Below are 23,508 nucleotides of genomic sequence, written 5' to 3' on the forward strand. Positions count from 1 at the left end.
GAGGAGGTTACGGGGATAGGGAGGGGGTGTAGGGGCTGGAGGAGGTTACGGGGATAGGTAGGGGGTGTCGGGGCTGGAGGAGGTTACAGAGATAGGGAGGGGTGTAGGGGCTGGAGGGGGTTACAGAGATAGGGAGGGGGTGTAGGGGGCTGGAGGAGGTTACGGGGATAGGGATGGGGTGTAGGGGCTGGAGGGGGTTACGGGGATAGGGAGGGGGTGTCGGGGCACACGTGCACGCCACCTCTTGGTCTCTCTCCCTCTGCAATGTCTGGCGCTCAAGGAGTTAATGTCCTGTCAGGTGAAGCGAGATTTCCCAGGAAAAATGATTCACGGTTGGTTTTCCCCCATCACCCGCATCCTTCAAATATCAGGACACCTGCCAGAATGACCAGAAGGCAGCAAGTGTCAGCAGCTCAGAGTGAAGGACGCAGCCGACAGTAAAACAGGCAGTGCGCAAAGGTGGACGGAAATCTACCCCGATCGAAAGCACCATCGCGGCTTGGAGATGGAGCAGAACATGTATCAGAGCTGGGAGGACAGGAAGTGTCAGCCACCTGAAGGTACTCGCCTGTCAGTGGGTCGGTGCTGAGGGAGCACCGCACTGTGGGAGGGTCAGTGCTGAGGGAGCGCCGCACTGTGGGAGGGTCGGTGCTGAGGGAGCACCGCACTGTGGGAGGGTCAGTGCTGAGGGAGCGCCGCACTGTGGGAGGGTCGGTGCTGAGGGAGCGCCACACTGTGGGAGGGTCAGTGCTGAGGGAGCGCCGCACTGTGGGAGGGTCGGTGCTGAGGGAGCGCCGCACTGTGGGAGGGTCGGTGCTGAGGGAGCGCCGCACTGTGGGAGGGTCAGTGCTGAGGGAGCGCCGCACTGTGGGAGGGTCAGTGCTGAGGGAGCGCCGCACTGCGGGAGGGTCAGTGCTGAGGGAACGCCGCACTGTGGGAGGGTCGGTGCTGAGGGAGCGCCGCACTGTGGGAGGGTCAGTGCTGAGGGAGCGCCGCACTGTGGGAGGGTCAGTGCTGAGGGAGTGCCGCACTGTGGGAGGGTCGGTGCTGAGGGAGCGCCGCACTGTGGGAGGGTCAGTGCTGAGGGAGCGCCGCACTGTGGGAGGGTCGGTGCTGAGGGAGCACCGCACTGTGGGAGGGTCGGTGCTGAGGGAGCGCCGCACTGTGGGAGGGTCGGTGCTGAGGGAGCGCCGCACTGTGGGAGGGTCAGTGCTGAGGGAGCGCCGCACTGTGGGAGGGTCAGTGCTGAGGGAGCGCCGCACTGTGGGAGGGTCAGTGCTGTGGGAGCGCCGCACTGTGGGCGGGTCAGTGCTGAGGGAGCGCTGCACTGTGGGAGGGTCAGTGCTGAGGGAGCGCCGCACTGTGGGAGAGTCAGTGCTGAGGGAGCGCCGCACTGTGGGAGGGTCGGTGCTGAGGGAGCACCGCACTGCGGGAGGGTCAGTGCTGAGGGAGCGCCGCACTGTGGGAGGGTCAGTGCTGAGGGAGTCCTGCACTGTGGGAGGGTCGGTGCTGAGGGAGCGCCGCACTGTGGGAGGGTCAGTGCTGAGGGAGCCCCGCACTGTGGGAGGGTCGGTGCTGAGGGAGTCCCGCACTGTGGGAGGGTCAGTGCTGAGGTAGCACCGCACTGTGGGAGGGTCGGTGCTGAGGGAGCACCACACTGTGGGAGGGTCAGTGCTGAGGGGGCGCCGCACTGTGGGAAGGTCAGTGCTGAGGGAGCGCCGCACTGTGGGACGGTCAGTGCTGAAGGAGCGCCGCACTGTGGGAGGGTCGGTGCTGAGGGAGCGCCGCACTGTGGGAGGGTCAGTGCTGAGGGAGTGCCGCACTGTGGGAGGGTCAGTGCTGAGGGGGCGCCGCACTGTGGGAGGGTCAGTGCTGAGGGAGCCCCGCACTGTGGGGGGGTCAGTGCTGAGGGAGTCCCGCACTGTGGGAGGGTCGGTGCTGAGGGAGCGCCGCACTGTGGGAGGGTCAGTGCTGAGGGAGCGCCGCACTGTGGGAGGGTCAGTGCTGAGGGAGCGCCGCACTGTGGGAGGGTCAGTGCTGAGGGAGCGCCGCACTGTGGGAGGGTCGGTTCTGAGGGAGCGCCGCACTGTGGGAGGGTCAGTGCTGAGGGAGTGCCGCACTGTGGGAGGGTCAGTGCAGAGGGGGCGCCGCACTGTGGGGAGGGTCGGTGCTGAGGGAGCGTCACACTGAGGGAGCGTCACACTGAGGGGGCGTCACACTGAGGCAGCGTCACACTGAGGGAACGTCACACTGAGAGAGCGTCACAGTGAGGGAGCGTCACACTGAGGGAGCGTCACACTGAGGGAGCGTCACACTGAGGGAGCGTCACACTGAGGGAACGTCACACTGAGGGAACGTCACACTGAGGGAGCGTCACACTGAGGGAGCGCCGCGCTGAGGGAGCGTCACACTGAGGGAGCGTCACACTGAGGGAACGTCACACTGAGGGAGCGCAGCGCTGAGGGAGCGTCACACTGAGGGATCGTCACACTGAGGGAACGTCACACTGAGGGAGCGCAGCGCTGAGGGATCGTCACACTGAGGGAACGTCACACTGAGGGAGCGCAGCGCTGAGGGAGCGTCACACTGAGGGAGCGTCACACTGAGGGAGCGCAGCGCTGAGGGAGCGTCACACTGAGGGAGCGTCACACTGAGGGAGCGCAGCGCTGAGGGAGCGTCACACTGAGGGAACGTCACACTGAGGGAGCGCAGCGCTGAGGGAGCGTCACACTGAGGGAGCGTCACACTGAGGGAGCGCAGCGCTGAGGGAGCGTCACACTGAGGGAGCGTCACACTGAGGGAGGTGGTGATCAGAGATTAAGCCGAGTGTGTGTGACGTGTTTGAGACTTGCAGTGATTGTGTACAATAACAATGTTGCTTTCGAACCCTCCCATGAGTTATATGTTCCACACACTCACTGCTGTGCGCAGCTCGGGCGGGTTTCCAATATATTCTGTCTGTGAACTGACTGTCGGATTGCACAGTCAGGAGTCTCACAACACCAGGTTAAAGTCCAGCAGGTTTCTTTGGCAGCACGAGCTTTCGGAGCACCAAGCCCCTTCAGGTAACTCACCTGAAGAAGGGGCTTGGTACTCCGAAAGCTAGTGCTGCCGGATGAACCTGTTGGACTTTCACCTGGTGTTGTGAGACTCCTTACTGTGCCCACCCCAGTCCAACGCCGGCAGCTCCACTTCTCGGATGACAGCCACCCCAACACCTGAGAACTCATCCGGGGCAGGAAAAGCGTTGGCGCACGTCTAGACATTGTTGCTTTTTACAATCAGCCCCATGAGATTAAACCAACAAGACCTCATCAGAATGGCAAACCTTTGACCAACTCCGGGAGAGGGAGCTTTACTCTGTATCTAACCCCGTGTTGTCCCTGTCCTGGGAGTGTTTGATGGGGACTGTGCAGAGGGAGCTTTACTCTGTATCTAACCCCGTGCTGTACCTGTCCTGGGAGTGTTTGATGGGGGACAGTGTAGAGGGAGCTTTACTCAGTATCTAACCCCGTGCTGTACCTGTCCTGGGAATGTTTGATGGGGGACAGTGTAGAGGGAGCTTTACTCAGTATCTAACCCCGTGCTGTACCTGTCCTGGGAGTGTTTGATGGGGACAGTGTAGACGGAGCTTTACTCTGTATCTAACCCCGTGCTCTACCTGTCCTGGGAGTGTTTGATGGGGGACAGTGTAGAGGGAGCTTTACTCTGTATCTAACCCCGTGCTGTACCTGTCCTGGGAGTGTTTGATGGGGGACAGTGTAGAGGGAGCTTTACTCTGTATCTAACCCCGTGTTGTACTTGTCCTGGGAGTGTTTGATGGGGACTGTGCAGAGGGAGCTTTACTCTGTATCTAACCCCGTGCTCTACCTGTCCTGGGAGTGTTTGATGGGGGACAGTGTAGAGGGAGCTTTACTCTGTATCTAACCCCGTGCTGTACCTGTCCTGGGAGTGTTTGATGGGGGCAGTGTAGAGGGAGCTTTACTCTGTATCTAACCCCGTGCTGTACCTGTCCTGGGAGTGTTTGATGGGGACAGTGTAGAGGGAGCTTTACTCTGTATCTAACCCCGTGCTGTAACTGTCCTGGGAGTGTTTGATGGGGGACAGTGCAGAGGGAGCTTTACTCTGTATCTAACCCCGTGCTGTCCCTGTCCTGGGAGTGTTTGATGGGGGACAGTGTAGAGGGAGCTTTACTCTGTATCTAACCCCGTGCTGGACCTGTCCTCGGAGTGTTTGATGGGGGACAGTGTAGAGGGAGCTTTACTCTGTATCTAACCCCGTGCTGTACCTGTCCTGGGAGTGTTTGATGGGGACAGTGTAGAGGGAGCTTTACTCTGTATCTAACCCCGTGCTGTACCTGTCCTTGGAGTGTTTGATGGGGGACAGTGTAGAGGGAGCTTTACTCTGTATCTAACCCCGTGCTGTACCTGTCCTGGGAGTGTTTGATGGGACAGTGTAGAGGGAGCTTTACTCTGTATCTAACCCTGTGCTGTACCTGTCCTGGGAGTGTTTGATGGGGACAGTGTAGAGGGAGCTTTACTCTGTATCTAACCCCGTGCTGTACCTGTGCTGGGAGTGTTTGATGGGGACAGTGTAGAGGGAGCTTTACTCTGTATCTAACCCCGTGCTGGACCTGTCCTGGGAGTGTTTGATGGGGACAGTGTAGAGGGAGCTTTACTCTGTATCTAACCCCGTGCTGTACCTGTCCTGGGAGTGTTTGATGGGGGACAGTGTAGAGGGAGCTTTACTCTGTATCTAACCCCGTGCTGGACCTGTCCTCGGAGTGTTTGATGGGGGACAGTGTAGAGGGAGCTTTACTCTGTATCTAACCCCGTGCTGTACCTGTCCTGGGAGTGTTTGATGGGGGACAGTGTAGAGGGAGCTTTACTCTGTGTCTAACCCTGTGACGGTATAATTTTGGTCCTGCAGACCGGCCGAATCTTGGGCCTCCCCTTCGGAAAGGGACCCACCTGGTTCTGACGGTGATTCCTCGATACTCACGCCCACTTGACCAATTCCATTGGACTCATAATGGTGCTGAGGTCAAGAGCAGGGGCCACCGGTTGGTGTTTGGGAACAGCCTGCAGATCCACGGTGTGACTGACGCAGACCGGGGCTCGTGGACCTGCTGTTTCTCCAGCCCTGGGGCTCTGGAAAACTATGTAACCTATGACCTGGAGGTCACAGGTGATGATTTGTGTCTTCTGCAGGTTTGGGATCTGTTCAGTGAGGCCTCTCGGTCTCACTTTGAGGTGCATCGGAGACCCAGAGTGGTTTGTGAGGGAGATGTGGGGAGGGAGCTGTCCCTCTGCAGTGCCCTGTGTCCACTCGGCCAACTCCTGTTCGGCACATTGGCCGTGCTAAATTCTCCCTCAGTGTAACTCGAACAGGCGCCGGGGTGTGGCGACTAGGGGATTCTCACAGTAACTTCATTGCAGTGTTAATGTCTCAGTCTATCTTTCGGTCACTCTCTGTCACTCTCTCTGTCTCCCTCTCTCTGTGCCTCTCTCTCTGTCTCTCTCTGTATCTGTCTCTGTGTCTCTCTCTCTCTCACTGTCTCCCTCCCTCTTGCTGTCTCCCTCTCGCTCTCTCCCTCTCTCCCTCTCTCTTGCTCTCTCCCTCTCTCGCTCTCTCCCTCTCTCTTGCTCTCTCCCTCGCTCTCTCCCTCTCTCTTGCTCTCTCTCTCCCTCTCTCCCTCTCTTGCTCTCTCCCTCTCTCGCTCTCTCCCTCTCTCTCTCTCTCTCTCGCTCTCTCCCCCTCTCTCGCTCTCTCCCTCTCTCTCGCTTTCTCCCTCTCTCTCCCTCTCTCCTTCTCTGTCACGCTCTCCCTCTCTCTCACTCTCTCCCCCTCTCTCCCTCTCTCTCGCTCACGCTCTCGCTCTCTCCCTCTCTCTCGCTCTCTCCCTCTCTCTTGCTCTCTCCCTCCCTCTCTCGCTCTCTCCCTCCCTCTCGCTCTCTCCCTCTCTCTCGCTCTCTCCCTCTCTCTCTCGCTCTCTCCCTCTCTCTCACTCTCTCGCTCTCTCCCTCTCTGTCTCGCTCTCTCCCTCTCTCCCTCTCTCTCGCTCTCTCCCTCTCTCTCTCACTCTCTCACTCTCTCCCTCTCTCCCTCTCTCCCTCTCTCTCCCTCGCTCTCTCCCTCTCTCCCTCTCACCCTCTCTCACTCCCTCTCTCTTGCTCTCTCCCTCTCTCTCGATGTCTCCTTGTCTCTGTCTTGCTCTCTCTCTCTCTCTCACTCTCTCCCTCTCTCCCTCTCACTCTCTTACCCTCTCTCACTCCCTCTCTCTTGCTCTCTCCCTCTCTCTCGATGTCTCCTTGTCTCTGTCTCGCTCTCACTCTCTCCCTCTCTCCCTCTCACTCACCCTCTCTCACTCTCTCCCTCTCTCTCACTCTCTCCCTCTCTCTCACTCTCTCCCTCAATGTCTCTTTGTCTCTGTCTCACTCTCTGTCCCTCTGTCCCTCTCTCTGTCTCTCACTCTCTCTCTCCCCCCTCTCTCTCTCTCTCTCTGTCTCCCACCCGCTCTCTGTCACAGAATAAAAGAGGGGAAGGGACTCAGTGGAAACGGGTTTAGGGTAGAATTCACTCTCTCCGAGAGTGGAGAATTCTTTACCCCGGGAAGCTCTGTGAGGGCGAATACTCACAGATCGCCAGCGGCTGCGATCAAGAGGTGATTGGATTTGAGTTATTATTGTCACGTGTATCGGGATACAGTGAAAAGTATTGTGTCTTGTGCGCTATACAGACAAAGCATACCGTTCATAGAGAAGGAAAGGAGAGGGTGCAGAATGTAGTGTCACAGTCACAGCTCGGGTGTAGAGAAAGATCAGCTTACTGAGGGACAATTTAGCAGAGCCAATCCACCATCTTTGGACACTTAGGGACAATTTCGCACGGCCAATCCTGCAACTCGCACATCTGTTGAATGTGGGAGGAGACCGGAGCACCCGGAGGAAACCCACGCAGACACGGGGAGAACGTACAGACTCCGCACAGACAGTGACCCGAGCCAGGAATCGAACCCAGGTCCCTGGCGCTGTGAGGCAGCAGTGCTAACCCTCTGTACCACTGTGACTTCTGTCAGGTCTCCCCTCAGCCTCCGCCGCTCCAGAGAAAACAACCCGAGTTTGTCCAGCCTCTCCTTATAGCTCAGAGCCCCTAATCCAGGCAGCACCTGGTAAACCTCTTCCCCACCCTCTCCAAAGCCTCCACATCCTTCCTGTCATGTGGTGACCAGAATTGAACGCAATGGTCTTTCAGTGCGGCCAAACCAGAGGTTGATAAAGCTGCAACATGACATCCTAACTCTTGTACTCAATGCCCCGACCAATAAAGGCAAGCGTGCCGTCGGACTTCTTCACCACCCTGTCTCCTTGTTCACAACTAACCGATTATTTCTTATCATTAATTTTTGTTGGCAGAGGAACTTAATTAAAAGGAAAGAGGGGAATGTTACTGTGAAATGGGTTTTGTTAAGGGATCTTAAATAGTTTTTTAAAGTTTATTTATTCGTGTCACAAGTCGGCTTACATTAACACTGCAATGAAGTTACTGTGAAAATCCCCGAGTCGCCACACTCCAGATACACTGAGGAAGAATTTAGCACGGCCAATCCCCCTAACCTGCACATCTTTGGACACTAAGGGGCAATTTAGCATGGCCAATCCACCTAACCTGCACATCTTTGGACACTAAGGGGCAATTTAGCACGGCCAATCCACCTAACCTGCACATCTTTGGACACTAAGGGACAATTTAGCATGGCCAATCCCCCTAACCTGCACATCTTTGGACACTAAGGGGCAATTTAGCACGGCCAATCCACCTAACCTGCACATCTTTGGACACTAAGGGGCAATTTAGCATGGCCAATCCACCTAACCTGCACATCTTTGGACACTAAGGGACAATTTAGCACGGCCAATCCACCTAACCTGCACATCTTTGGACACTAAGGGGCAATTTAGCACGGCCAATCCACCTAACCTGCACATCTTTGGACACTAAGGGGCAATTTAGCACGGCCAATCCACCTAACCTGCACATCTTTGGACACTAAGGGACAATTTAGCATGGCCAATCCACCTAACCTACACATCTTTGGACACTAAGGGACAATTTAGCATGGCCAATCCACCTAACCTGCACATCTTTGGACACTAAGGGACAATTTAGCATGGCCAATCCACCCTAACCTACACATCTTTGGACACTAAGGGGCAATTTAGCACGGCCAATCCACCTAACCTACACATCTTTGGACACTAAGGGACAATTTAGCATGGCCAATCCCCCTAACCTGCACATCTTTGGACACTAAGGGACAATTTAGCACGGCCAATCCCCCTAACCTGCACATCTTTGGACACTAAGGGACAATTTAGCATGGCCAATCCACCTAACCCGCACATCTTTGGACACTAAGGGGCAATTTAGCATGGCCAATCCACCTAACCTGCACATCTTTGGACACTAAGGGGCAATTTAGCATGGCCAATCCACCTAACCTGCACATCTTTGGACACTAAGGGGCAATTTTGCATGGTCAATCACCCTAACCAGCATGGCTTTCGGACTGTGGGAGGAAACCGGAGCCCGGGTGAAACGTGCCAATTCCACACAGACAGTGACCCGAGCTGGGAATCGACCCCGGGTCCCAGGCGCTGTGAGGCAGCAGTGCAAACCCACTGTGCCACCCTGCAGCCCGTATCTGGCTGGGTTCAGTTCGGTTTCTTTTGAAAAGATGGTTGAAGATGGAGGGGAGAGGTGATGATGGAAAGGTGGGGAATTCAGTTGAGTTCCAGGTACGTAAAGTGTCAAATTGGGAAGATGTTGGGGGAACAGGATTGGGAGCAGCGAAGACAAACGGTGAGAAGCGAGTGGTGCAAATGGTTCGAAAGAGAGTTTTCTTCTTCATATTTGTTTGATAAGCTTCTTGTTAAAGTTCCTCTCCCTTTTTCAGGAGGATCGTCTAGAAACCTCTTCAAGATATTGGCCACGGTTTTTTTCAGTGCGTTCATTATTGCTGTGGTTCTGCTCGCCCTGTTTTGTGAGTATCTTCCTCATTCCCTTTACAGTGTCTCTCCCACAGTGCGGCACTGCCTCAGCACTGACCCTCCCACAGTGCAGCGCTCCCTCAGCACTGACCCTCCCACAGTGCGGCGCTCCCTCAGCACTGACCCTCCCACAGTGCGGCACTGCCTCAGCACTGACCCTCCCACAGTGCAGCGCTCCCTCAGCACTGACCCTCCCACAGTGCGGCGCTCCCTCAGCACTGACCCTCCCACAGTGCGGCGCTCCCTCGGGCACTGACCCTCCCACAGTGCGGCGCTCCCTCAGCACTGACCTTCCCACAGTGCGGCACTCCCTTAGCACTGACCCTCCCACAGTGCAGCGCTCCCTCAGCACCGACCCTCCCACAGTGCAGCGCTCCCTCAGCACTGACCCTCCCACAGTGCGGCGCTCCCTCAGCACTGACCCTCCCACAGTGCGGCGCTCCCTCGGGCACTGACCCTCCCACAGTGCGGCGCTCCCTCAGCACTGACCTTCCCACAGTGCGGCACTCCCTTAGCACTGACCCTCCCACAGTGCAGTGCTCACTCAGCACTGACCCTCCCACAGTGCGGCGCTCCCTCATCACTGACCCTCCCACAGTGCGGCGCTCCCTCATCACTGACCCTCCCACAGTGCGGCGCTCCCTCGGGCACTGACCCTCCCACAGTGCGGCGCTCCCTCAGCACTGACCCTCCCACAGTGCAGCGCTCCCTCAGCACTGACCCTCTCACAGTGCGGCGCTCCCTCAGCACTAACAACGCCACAGTGCGGCGCTCCCTCAGCACTGACCCTCCCACAGTGCGGCGCTCCCTCAGCACTGACCCTCCCACAGTGCGGCACTCCCTGAGCACTGACCCTCTCACAGTGCGGCGCTCCCTCAGCACTGACCCTCCCACAGTGCGGCACTCCCTGAGCACTGACCCTCTCACAGTGCGGCGCTCCCTCAGCACTAACAATGCCACAGTGCGGCGCTCCCTCAGCACTGACCCTCCCACAGTGTGACGTTCCCACAGCACTGACCCTCCCACAGTGCGGCGCTCCCTCAGCACTGACCCTCCCACAGTGCGGCACTCCCTCAGCACTGACCCTCCCACAGTGCGGTGCTCCCTCAGCCCTGACTCTCCCACAGTGCAGCGCTCCCTCAGCACTGATCCTCTCACAGAGCAGCGCTCCCTCAGCACCAACCCTGCCACAGTGCGGCACTCCCTCAGCACTGACCCTCCCACAGTGCGGCGCTCCCTCAGCACTGACCCTCCCACAGTGCAGCGCTCTCTGAGCACTGACCCTCCCACAGTGCGGCACTCCCTCAGCACTGACCCTCCCACAGTGCGGTGCTCCCTCAGCACTGACCCTCCCACAGTGCAGCGCTCTCTGAGCACTGACCCTCCCACAGTGCGGCGCTCCCTCAGCACTGACCCTCCCACAGTGCGGCGCTCTCTCAGCACTGACCCTCCCACAGTGCGGCACCCCTCAGCACTGACCCTCCCACAGTGCGGCGTTCCCTCAGCACTGACTGTCCCACAGAGCGGCGCTCCCTCAGCGCTGACCCTCCCACAGTGCGGCGCTCCCTCAGCACTGACCCTCCCACAGTGCGGCGCTCCCTCTGCACTGACCCTCCCACAGTGCGTTTCTCCCTCAGCACTGACCCTCCTACAGTGCGGTGCTCCCTCAGCACTGACCCTCCCGCAGTGCGACGCTCCCTCAGCACAGACCCTCCGACAGTGCGTCACTCCCTCAGCACTGACCCTCCCACAGTGCGTGCTGCCTCAGCACTGACCCTCCCACAGGGCGGCACTGCCTCAGCACTGACCCTCCCACAGTGCGGTGCTCCCTGTGCACTGACATTCCCACAGTGCGGCACTGCCTCAGCACTGACCCTCCCAGAGTGCGGCGCTCCCTCTGCACTGGCCCTCCCACCGTGCGGGGCTCCCTCAGCACTGACCCTCCTACAGTGCGGTGCTCCCTCAGCACTGACCCTCCCACAGTGCGGTGTTCCCTCAGCACTGACCCTCACACAGTGCGGCGTTCCCTCAGCACTGACCCTCCCACAGTGCGGCGCTCCCTCATCACTGACCCTCCCACAGTGCAGCGCTCTCTGAGCACTGACCCCCCCACAGTGCGGCGCTCCCTCAGCACTTATCCTATCACAGTGCGGTGCTCTCTCAGCACTGTCCCTCTCACAGTGCAGCGCTCTCTGAGCACTGACACCCCCACACTGCGGCGCTCTCTCAGCACTGACCCTCCCACAGTGCGGCACTCTCTGAGCACTGACCCTCTCACAGTGCGGCACCCCCTCAGCACTGACCCTCCCACAGTGCGGCGCTCCCTCAGCACCGACCCTCCCACAGTGCGGCGCTCCCTCAGCACCGACCCTCCCACAGTGCGGCACTCCCTCAGCACTGACCCTCCCACAGTGCGGCGCTCCCTCAGCACTGACCCTCCCACAGTGCGGCGCTCCCTCAGCACTGACCCTCCCACAGTGCGGCGCTCCCTCAGCACTGACCCTCCCACAGTGCGGCGCTCTCTCAGCGCTGACCCTCCCACAGTGCGGCGCTCCCTCAGCACTGACCCTCCCACAGTGCGGCGCTCCCTCAGCACTGACCCTCCCACAGTGCGGCGCTCTCTCAGCGCTGACCCTCCCTGAGTGCTGGATCTATCCCGCCACCTCCACCCGACCCCGCACCAACGCATGCTCTATGACGTGTTCTAACCCATTGAGTGGTTGAGAAAAGGTTTGGCCAGTTTTGCTTCAAGTGGGTGAGTTGAGAAGGGAGCGGGAGTGGACAATGGAGGGTTTGTGAAGGTGAGATGGAGGGAGGGAGGGAATCAGACAAAGAACAAAGAAAATTCCAGCACAGGAACAGGCCCTTCGGCCTCTCCAAGCCTGCACCGTCCAAGCTGCCCCTCTGGACTAAAACCCCCGACCCTTCCGGGGACCCTATTCCCATCCCTACTCATGTATTTGTCCAGATGCCCCTGAAAAGTCACTGTCGTATCCGCTTCCACAACCTCCCCCGGCAGCGGGTTCCAGGCTCCCACCACCCTCTGTGTAAAAAACCTGGCTCATACATCTCCTTTAAACCTTGCCCCTCGCACCTTAAACCTACGCCCCCTGGTCATTAATAGAACAGACAGGGGAAGGGGGTGAGGCCTGAGGTGGAGGGCGATTGAGAGTGGGAGGAAATGAGGGAATTGGGTGCAGGAGGGTGCAGAGGAGGTAGTGAGGGATATTGAGGGTGATTGAAGGAGGGAGTGAGGGATATTGAGGGTGATTGAAGGAGGTAGTGAGGGATATTGAGGGTGATTGAAGGAGGGAGTGAGGGATATTGAGGGTGATTGAATGGGGTAGGAAGCGAGGGAATTGGGTGCAGGGGGTGTGGAGGAGGGAGTGAAGGATATTGAGGGTGCTGGAACGGGGGGAGAGAGACAGAGAGAATTTGGTATAAGGGGAGTGATGCACTATCAATCAAGCAAAGACTAGTTTGTATGCAAGAACAAATAGGCTTTTATTAGCAAAAGACTTGGAGCTCACCCATGCCAATGAACTGGTCCAGAGACTGAGGCAGGGGGGTGGGGAGCAGTCACCTTTATACCTGGACCAGGGGGGGAGGAGTTTCAGGCAGGGCCGGCAGGGGCATGTCCAGGCACGTCACACACACACACAGACAATAAGCTAACAGTGGTTTACCACATTCACCCCCTGCTTTTAGAAAAGAGTCCAGTGGGGGTGAGGTGGGTGGAACGATATTTACAGAATTACAAATTTACAAATTCAGTCTCTCTCTGGGGGCTTGATCTGCCGCTGGGACCGCCGTAGTGCCGGTTGTGGTGTCGGTTCCGGTGGCCGCGGTGTTGGTTCAGGCGCCAGGCCGTAGTCGCTCGAGTCGTCTGTAGTCCCTTCCGATTGTCGGGTGCGTGGTGGCGGCTCCTGGGGCTCAGGCGTGCTGTATACGGGGGTTGGGGGTGTGGGGTTGTGGGTCGTCGTGGTCCCTGGGGCACCTGCGGGTGCCAGGTCTCGAATAGAGATCGTGTCCTCCCGCCCGTCGGGGTACGCCACATAGGCATATTGGGGGTTGGCGTGGAGGAGTTGGACCCTTTCGACCAGGGGGTCCGACTTATGGGTCCTCACGTCCTTCCGGAGCAGGACAGGGCCTGGGGATGTCAGCCACGACGGTAATGAGGTCCCCGAGGAGGACTTTCTGGGGAAAACAAACATTCTTTCGTGAGGGGTAGCATTGGTAGCTGTGCAAAGGAGTGATCTAATCGAGTGTAGTGCATCAGGGAGGACCTCTTGTCAGCGGGTGACTGGAAGACCTTTAGACCTCAGAGCTAGTAAAACGGCCTTCCAGACTGTCGCGTTCTCCCTCTGTACCTGTCCGTTCCCCCTGGGGTTGTAGCTGGTGGTCCTACTCGAGGCTATGCCTTTGGAGAGCAGGTACTGTCGCAGCTCATCACTCATAAAGGAGGATCCCCGGTCACTATGGATATAGCCAGGGAAACCGAACAGGGTGAAGAGGCTGTGCAGGGCCCTGACGACCGTGGCCGAGGTCATATCCGGGCAGGGAATAGCGAAGGGGAAACGTGAATATTCATCAATGACATCGAGGAAGTATATGTTGCGGTCAGAAGAGGAGAGGGGGGCCCTTGAAATCGACGCTTAGGCGTTCGAAAGGGCAGGTGGCCTTTATGAGGTGTGCTCTGTCTGGCCGATAGAAGTGCGGCTTGAACTCTGCGCAGACCTGGCAGTGTCTGGTTATAGACCTGACTTCCTCAATGGAGTAGGGCAGGTTACGGGCTTTAATGAAGTGAAAAAGGCTGGTGACCCCTGGGTGGCAGAGGTCGTTGTGGAGAGTCTGCAATTGGTCTATTTGCGCGCTGGCACATATTCCCCGGGACAGGGCATCTGGGGGCTCATTGAGCTTCCCGGGCCGGCATAAGATGTCGTAATTGTAGGTGGAAAGCACGATTCTCCACCTCAGTAATTTATCATTTTTGATCTTGCCCCACTGCGTGTTATTAAACATGAATGCAACTGACCATTGGTCCATGAGTAGGGTAAATCGTTTACCAGCCAAGTAGTGGCGCCAGTGCCGTACAGCTTCCACCATGGCTTGGGCCTCCTTCTCGACAGAGGTGTGTCGAATTTCAGGGCCTTGGAGGGTTCGTGAGAAGAAGGCCACGGGTCTGCCCGCCTGGTTAAGGGTGGCTACTAGGGCGAAGTCAGACGCATCGCTCTCCACCTGGAACGGGATGGATTCGTCTACAGCATGCATCATGGCCTTCGTGATGTCTGCTTTGATGCAGTTGAAGGCCAGGCGGGCCTCTGCCGTCAGGGGAAAAGAGGTGGATTTGATGAGCGGACGGGCTTCATCCGCATAATTGGGAACCCGCTTGGCGTAATACGAGAAGAAGCCCAGGCATCTCCTCAGTGCTTTGAGGCTGGTGGGGAGGGGGAGTTCCAGGAGGGGACGCATGCGGTCGGGATCGGGACCGATGACCCCGTTTTCCACAACACAACCAAGGATGGCGAGGAGGTGTGTGCGGAATACGTACTTCTCCTTATAGGTCAGATTTAGGAGTGTGGCGGTGTGGAGGAATTTGTGGAGGTTGGCGTCGTGGTCCTGCTGATCATGGCCGCAGATGGTGACGTTATCCAGGCACGGGAAGGTGGCCCGCAGCCCGTTCTGGTCTACCATTCGGCCCATCTCACGCTGGAAAACCGAGACCCCGTTGGTGACGCCGAAGGGGACCCTAAGGAAGTGATAGAGGCGGCCATCTGCCTCGAAGGCAGTATATTGGCGGTCTTCCGGACGGATACGGAGCTGGTGGTTTGCAGATTTTAAGTCGATGGTGGGGAACACCCGATATTGCGCAATCTGATTAACCATGTCAGATATGCGGGGAAGGGGGTACGCGTCCAGCTGCGTGGAGCGGTTAATGGTCTGACTGTAGTCAATGACCATGCGATGTTTCTCCCCAGTCTTAACAACTACTACTTGGGCTCTCCAGGGGCTGGTACTGGCCTCAATGATCCCCTCCCCTAGGAGCCGTTGTACTTCGGACCTGATAAAAGCTCTGTCTCCAGCACTGTACCGTCTGCTCTTGGTGGTGATGAGCTTGCAGTCGGGGGTGAGATTTTCAAACAGTGAGGGAGGGGCGACTTTAAGAGTCGAGAGGCTGCAGGTGGTGCGCGGTGGGCGATCTAAGAACTGCTGACCGCAAACGGAGAGCGGGGGAAAAGGCCCATTATATTCCATGGTGACGCTCTGAAGGTGACTCAGGAAACCTAGCCCCAGGAGTACGGCAGCGCAGAGTTGTGGCAGCACAAGGAGCCTGAAGTTTTTGTACACTGTGCCCCGTACAGTCAGGGTCGCCACGCAGTACCCGAGGACATCCACCGAGTGGGACTTTGAAGCCATGGAGATCGTTTGCTTCACTGGCAGTACTGAAAGGGCGTAGCGACTCACTGTGTTAGGGTGAATAAAGCTCTCCGTACTCCCACAGTCAAATAAACAGTTTGTAGTGCGACCGTTTACCTCGATGTCCATCATGGACCTGGCGAGTTGGTGAGGCCTGGATTGGTCCAGCGTAACCGAAGCCACCGTTGGATTTTGCGACGTGGCTCCCAGCCCCCAAGATGGCAGCCCGCACGGCTCACACGCGTGACATAGGCAGCTCTGATTAAGTCCTCAGTGCTTCGGGCGGCTGTCATGGCCTTGCAGTTGCAGGCCCTGCCAAGTGCTCGCAACGCACGCAAGAATTGATCACCCGATTCTCCTGGCTGTTGTCTGCGAGTAGCCAGAAGATGTCTGGCATAGATTACATTAGTCTGTTTGTTGTACTGGCCTTTTAAAAGTTCGATCGCATCCTCGTAAGTTTCAGCGTCTCTAATCATCGAGAATACTTGATCGCTTACCCGGGCGTGGAGCACGTGGAGCTTGTCGGTTTCAGTCCGGACGACGGAGGCGGTGAGGAAAGTTTCGAAACAGCGCAGCCAGTGATCGAAGCTGTTAGAGACTCCTACAGCTTGAGGATCCAATTCGAGTCTATCGGGTTTTAGTATCTGCTCCATCCCAAAACTTGTTGCTAATAAAATTGATTAACTATCAATCAAGCAAAGACTAGTTTGTGTGCAAGAACAAATAGGCTTTTATTTGCAAAAGACTTGGAACACACCCATGCCGATGAACTGGTCCAGAGACTGAGGCAGGGGGTGGGGAGCAGTCACCTTTATACCTGGACCAGGGGGGGAGGAGTCCCAGGCAGGGCCGGCAGGGGCATGTCCAGGCATGTCACACACACACAGGCAATAAGCTACACACTCACACACAGGCAATAAGCTAACAGTGGTTTACCACAGGGAGGGAGTGGGGGAATTCCGGGCGATATATTTGTCCCCCGTTGTCGACAATCACCGGGGAAGATTCCCCCAGTCATTCTCCAACCCTCAGTCATCTCCTCCGGGAGTGACGGCGCGCTGTACCGCCCAAACACCAGGAACGTGGGTCACTCAGAATCACCACTGAACCCAACACTGACCTTGAACTTTACCCTCTGAACTCTAGGCTCGAACTACCATCAGCTCCAGGTTAAGCACAGCCAATTGGAAGAAGGGCACAACAACCTACAGGCAAAGTACAGCCAATTGGAACAGAGATACGACAGTCAACAGGCCAACTGCAGCCAACTGCAACACAGATACAAGAGTCTACAGGCAAACTACAGCCAATTGGAAGACGGGCACAACAGTCTCCAGGCAAACTACAGCCAGTTGGAAAACAGCTATGACAGTCAACAGGCCAACTGCAGCCAACTGCAACACAGATACAAGAGTCTACAGGCAAACTACAGCCAATTGGAAGAAGGGCACAACAGTCTCCAGGCAAACTACAGCCAATTGGAACAGAGATACGACAGTCAACAGGCCAACTACAGCCAACTGCAACACAGGTACAAGAGTCTACAGGCAAACTACAGCCAATTGGAAGAAGGGCACAACCGTCTCCAGGCAAACTACAGCCAATTGGAAAACAGATATGACAGTCAACAGGCCAACTACAGCCAACTGCAACACAGATACAAGAGTCTACAGGCAAACTGCAGCCAATTGGAAGAAGGGCACAACAGTCTACAGGCAAACTACAGCCAATTGGAACAGAGATACGACAGTCAACAGGCCAACTGCAGCCAACTGCAACACAGATACAAGAGTCTGCAGGCAAACTACAGCCAATTGGAAGAAGGGCACAACAGTCTCCAGGCAAACTACAGCCAACTGCAACACAGGTACAAGAGTCTACAGGCAAACTACAGCCAATTGGAACAGAGATACGACAGTCAACAGGCAAACTACAGCCAACTACAACACAGATACAAGAGTCTACAGGCAAACTACAGCCAATTGGAAGAAGGGCACAACAGTCTCCAGGCAAACTACAGCCAGTTGGAAAACAGATATGACAGTCAACAGGCCAACTGCAGCCAACTGCAACACAGATACAAGAGTCTACAGGCAAACTACAGCCAATTGGAAGAAGGGCACAACAGTCTCCAGGCAAACTACAGCCAATTGGAAAACAGATATGACAGTCAACAGGCCAACTACAGCCAACTGCAACACAGATACAAGAGTCTACAGGCAAACTGCAGCCAATTGGAAGAAGGGCACAACAGTCTACAGGCAAACTACAGCCAATTGGAACAGAGATACGACAGTCAACAGGCCAACTGCAGCCAACTGCAACACAGATACAAGAGTCTGCAGGCAAACTACAGCCAATTGGAAGAAGGGCACAACAGTCTCCAGGCAAACTACAGCCAACTGCAACACAGGTACAAGAGTCTACAGGCAAACTACAGCCAATTGGAACAGAGATACGACAGTCAACAGGCAAACTACAGCCAACTACAACACAGATACAAGAGTCTACAGGCAAACTACAGCCAATTGGAAGAAGGGCACAACAGTCTCCAGGCAAACTACAGCCAGTTGGAAAACAGATATGACAGTCAACAGGCCAACTGCAGCCAACTGCAACACAGATACAAGAGTCTACAGGCAAACTACAGCCAATTGGAAGAAGGGCACAACAGTCTCCAGGCAAACTACAGCCAATTGGAAAACAGATATGACAGTCAACAGGCCAACTGCAGCCAACTGCAACACAGATACAAGAGTCTACAGGCAAACTACAGCCAATTGGAAGAAGGGCACAACAGTCTCCAGGCAAACTACAGCCAGTTGGAAAACAGATATGACAGTCAACAGGCCAACTACAGCCAACTGCAACACAGATACAAGAGTCTACAGGCAAACTGCAGCCAATTGGAAGAAGAGCACAACAGTCTACAGGCAAACTACAGCCAATTGGAACAGAGATACGACAGTCAACAGGCCAACTACAGCCAACTGCAACACAGATACAAGAGTCTGCAGGCAAACTACAGCCAATTGGAAAACAGCTATGACAGTCAACAGGCCAACTGCAGTCAACTGCAACACAGGTACAAGAGTCTACAGGCAAACTGCAGCCAATTGGAAAACAGCTATGACAGTCAACAGGCCAACTACAGCCAACTGCAACACAGATACAAGAGTCTACAGGCAAACTACAGCCAATTGGAAGAAGGGCACAACATCCTACAGGCAAACTACAGCCGACTGGAACATGATTACAGCCGTCAAAACAAGAGCTGCGGCCAGTTGTTGGTCGGGACCCGTGAATTATTGAACACCCTCGTTGATGGTAAGTGTGAGCTGGGGGTTGGGTGGTGTTTAGATCTCCCGAAACCAAGGCCTATCCATGCGGGGAAGCCACCATCTTGAACCCGCTGCAGTCCCCATGCGTGCGTGCGTGTGCGTGTGTGTTCATTTGTGGGACACGGGCGTCGCTGGCTGGCCAGCATTTATTGCCCATCCCTAGTTGCCCTTGGAGGGCAGATGAGAGTCAACCACATCGCTGTTGCTCTGGAGTCAGATATAGGCCCAGACCAGGGTAAGGACGGCAGATTTCCTTCCCTAAAGGGAACCAGATGGGTTTTTCCGACAATCGACAATGAGTCATCAGTAGATACTTAGTTCCAGATATTTTATTCATTGAATTCAAATTCCACCACCTGCCGTGGGTGGGATTCGAACCCGGGGTCCCCAGAGCATTGGCTGAGTTTCTGGATTAATAGCCTAGCGATTATGTCACCGGGCCATCGCCTCCCCAGTTACAGTCACAGCTCGGGTGCAGAGAAAGATCAGCTTAATATAAGGTGGGTCCATTCAAAAGTCTGACGGCAGCAGGGAAGAAGCTGTTCTTGAGTCGGTCGGGACGTGACCTCAGACTTTTGTATCTTGTTCCCGACGGAAGAAGGTGGAAGAGAGAATGTCCGGGGGTGTGTGGGGGGTCCTTGATTATGCCGGCTGCTTTTCCCCGAGGCAGTGGATGGGAGGCTGGTTTGCGTGATGGGATTGGACTTTGTTCAAGACCCTTTGTAGTTCCTTGCAGTCTTGGTCAGAGCAGGAGCCCCAGACCGAGCTGTGATGCAACCAGAAAGGATGCTTTCTATGGGGCATCTGGAAAAGGTTGGTGCATGGGGCTGTTTCGGGGATGGAGGGATGGTGCTGTTTCGGGGATGGAGGGATGGTGCTGTTTCGGGGATGGAGGGATGGTGCTGTTTCGGGGATGGAGGGATGGTGCTGTTTCGGGGATGGAGGGATGGTGCTGTTTCGGGGATGGAGGGATGGTGCTGTTTCGGGGATGGAGGGATGGTGCTGTTTCTGGATCCAGGGTTGCAATGGAGGTTAAACTATCTTGTTTGCCCTGACTGCAGATGGCATCAACAGCACTTGCCCCAGGGACTGGTCAAAATTCAACACGAACTGTTACTACTTCTCATCGGAGCTGAGCGACTGGCACGGTGCCAACCACTCCTGCATGGCTAATAATAGCACCCTCGCCATAGTGACCAGCCAGAGCCAGCAGGTAGGCGGGGTGGGGGGAGGGGGGCTGGGGAGGAAAAGTGGGGGTGTCAGTGTAAAGTCTATCTCAGGCCGGCCAGAGGTTCTACCCTCCCTCAGTCGGCAGGGGACGCGGGAAATGGGAGCGCTGCACTGTGGGAGGGTCAGTGCTGAGGGAGCGCCGCACTGTGGGAGGGTCAGTGCTGAGAGAGCGCTGCACTGTGGGAGGGTCAGTGCTGAGGGAGCGCCGCACTGTGGGAGGGTCAGTGCTGAGGGAGCACCGCACTGTGGGAGGGTCAGTGCTGAGGGAGTGTCGCACTGTGGGAGAGTTGGTGCTGAGGGAGCGCCGCACTGTGGAGAGTTGGTGCTGAGGGAGCGCCGCACTGTGGGAGGGTCAGTGCTGAGGGAGTGTCGCACTGTGGGAGGGTCAGTGCTGAGGGAGCGCCGCACTGTGGGAGGGTCAGTGCTGAGGGAGCGCCGCACTGTGGGAGGGTCAGTGCTGAGGGAGCGCCGCACTGTGGGAGGGTCAGTGCTGAGGGAGCGCCGCACTGTGGGAGGGTCAGTGCTGAGGGAGTGTCGCACTGTGGGAGGGTCAGTGTTGAGGGAGCGCCGCACTGTGGGAGGGTCAGTGCTGAGGGAGCGCCGCACTGTGGGAGGGTCGGTGCTGAGGGAGCGCCGCACTGTGGGAGGGTCAGTGCTGAGGGAGCGCCGCACTGTGGGAGGGTCAGTGCTGAGGGAGCGCCGCACTGTGGGAGGGTCGGTGCTGAGGGAGTGCCACACTGTGGGAGGGTCAGTGCTGAGGGAGTGCCGCACTGTGGGAGGGTCAGTGCTGAGGGAGCCCCGCACTGTGGGAGGGTCAGTGCTGAGGGAGCGCCGCACTGTGGGAGGGTCAGTGCTGAGGGAGCGCCGCACTGTGGGAGGGTCGGTGCTGAGGGAGCGCCGCACTGTGGGAGGGTCGGTGCTGAGGGAGCGCCGCACTGTGGGAGGGTCAGTGCTGAGGGAGCGCCGCACTGTGGGAGGGTCAGTGCTGAGGGAGCGCCGCACTGTGGGAGGGTCAGTGCTGAGGGAGCGCCGCCCTGTGGAGGGTCAGTGCCGAGGGAGCGCTGAGATACAGGAGTTGTGTGTGTGAGAGAGGGGGTTAGATAGACTTCCTTGATGACCACCTCAGGATGGTAGGAGACACCTGGAGCTCTGGTGAAGGGCCGGCGTACATTGCTGACGTTCTCACTCCGTTTCGAATTCCCTCACACTTGTTCTCTTGTCCTCCAGAACTTCATTGCGAATCACGACAGTGAGAAGCACTGGGTCGGGTTAACTGACCTGGACCAAGTTGGTGTCTACGTCTGGGTGGATGGCGAGCGGTTGGGGAAGGGGTAAGTACCCTCTGGCCCGCAGCGAGGGCAGGGAAGGCCCCAGGCTTCATCACCGGCCTGCAGTGCCTACAGGACTGGTGACTCACCACATCCACCCCGACACCAACCCCGGCAGCAAAGGGATGGTCAATAAACAGCAACCTCCCCACTCAGAGACGCCTCGGAGCTCTCCACGGCTGTTGTGAAGTCACACGGGCCTTTGTTTAAACCATGGTGTTGAAGCCTGCCCTGATGTTATCTACATTCTGTCAGCTCCTTGGACTTCATTAAACATCCCATCATTTATTCCCCCATCCCTAATTGCCCCCTCGAGAACGGGGTGGGATGGCCGCCATCTTGAACCCGCAGCGGTCTCCGTGTGTGGGTGGTGTAGGTACACCCACTGTGCTGTTAGGGAGTGAGCCACAGTGAAGGAACAGCCAATATATTTCCAAGTCAGGTTGGGGGGTGCTCGGAGGGGGGAACTTGCAGGCGGTGGGTGTTCCCCATGCGTCTGCTGCCCGCCCCACCCACCCGCCTTCTCCCCGAGTCACTGTCTGTGCGGAGTCTGCACGTTCCCCCCGTGTCTGCGTGGGTTTCCTCCGTGCTCCGGTTTCCTCCCACAGTCCGCTGGTTCGGTGAATTGGCCGTGCTAAATCCTCCCTCAGTGTTACCTGAACAGGCACTGGAGTGTGGCGACTAGGGGATTTTCACAGTAACTTCATTGCAGTGTTAATGGAAGCCTCCTTGTGACTAATAGATAAACTTTGAACTTTAATGTCAGCCAACTTGTGACACTAATAAATAAAAGTTAAAACTTCTAGGTGGGTGGAGGTGTTGGGTTTGGAAGGTACTGGGGAAGGAGCCTTGGCGAGTCACTGCGGGGGCATCTTGTAGACGGTTCACACGGCTGTCGCTGTGCGTCGGTGGTGGAGGGAGTGAATACTGAAGGTGGGGGTGAGCGTGTCGATCGAGCGGGGGGAGGGGGGGCTGCTTTGTCCTAGATGGTGTGGAGCTTCTCCAGTGTTGTTGGGAGCCGCGCTCATCCAGGCGAGTGGAGAGTGTCCCATCACACTCCTGACTTGTGTCCTTGTAGACGGTGGGACAGACTTTGGCCGGGGGTGACGGGGGGGAGGGGGGGAGTCAGGAGGTGAGTGACTCTCCGCAGGATTCCCAGCCTCTGAACTGGTCCAATGATTAGTTTTCTCCTTGTCTCATTCTGCATGTGGCTCCCACGATCTTTTTACTTTCCTGGTCTAGTCCATGTAATCAGCCCTGCCACAATTAGATAGTTTATACACAGCGTTAGCGCTGCTGCCTCACAGCGCCAGGGAACCGGGTTCAGTTCCCAGCTCGGGTCACTGTGCGGTGTCTGCACGTTCTCTCCCACTGTGTCTGCGTGGGTTTCCTCCGGGTGTTCCAGTTTTCTCCCACAGTCCGAAAGATGTACAGGTTAAGTGGATTGGCCGTGCTAAATTGTCCCTTAGTGTCCAGAGATGTGCAGGTCAGGTGGATTGGCCATGCTAAATTGCCCCTTAGTGTCCAAAGATGTGCAGGTCAGGTGGATTGGCCATGCTAAATTGCCCCTTAGTGTCCAAAGATGTGCAGGTCAGGTGGATTGGCCATGCTAAATTGCCCCTTAGTGTCCAGAGATGTGCAGGTTGGGGGGATTGGCCATGCTAAATTGCCCCTTAGTGTCCAAAGATGTGCGGGTTAGGGGGATTGGCCATGCTAAATTGCCCCTTAGTGTCCAAAGATGTGCGGGTTAGGTGGAGTTGTTCCTTGGTGTCCAGTGTAACGGGGTTCCCGGGATTCTGGTCGTATTGTTTAGTGCCAAGTGAGACCACCGGGCCCTGGGGAGGGGGTTGCAATAGAGAGCAAGTTCAGGAGGAGGAAGAGGAGGGTTGATTGGCTGGGAAAGGATCTCGGCGGTTCCCACACCAGCGACTTGCTGACGTGTTGCTTTTTCCCGGCAGGTTTTGGGCCGTGGGGGAGCCAAATAACCCGGGCGAGGAACGGTGCGTCACCAAAGGGGCGCGATTCCATCCCAGCAAATGGAACGATGATGCCTGCTCTGCCAGACACCACTGGATTTGTCAAACCAGCTCATTTGAGTACCTGACACGGCGATTTGGACTTGAGCCGTTGCTTCGTCAATAG

The 23,508-nt window shown here is 56.7% G+C and overlaps 1 protein-coding gene across 1 annotated transcript; it reads left to right on the forward strand.

Annotated features, from left to right (window-relative positions):
* Window positions 1–413: 413 nt before the first annotated feature.
* Window positions 414–23,508, forward strand: LOC144489223 (uncharacterized). The gene is made up of 6 exons (XM_078207065.1): window positions 414–560; window positions 8,957–9,043; window positions 16,614–18,794; window positions 19,870–20,021; window positions 21,266–21,369; window positions 23,325–23,508. Exons 1-6 carry the CDS (start codon window positions 506–508, stop codon window positions 23,506–23,508), a joined length of 2,763 nt encoding a protein of 920 aa, XP_078063191.1. The 5' UTR covers window positions 414–505.

Source organism: Mustelus asterias, unplaced genomic scaffold (assembly GCF_964213995.1).
Source record: "Mustelus asterias unplaced genomic scaffold, sMusAst1.hap1.1 HAP1_SCAFFOLD_2018, whole genome shotgun sequence".
Classification (NCBI taxonomy): domain Eukaryota; kingdom Metazoa; phylum Chordata; class Chondrichthyes; order Carcharhiniformes; family Triakidae; genus Mustelus; species Mustelus asterias.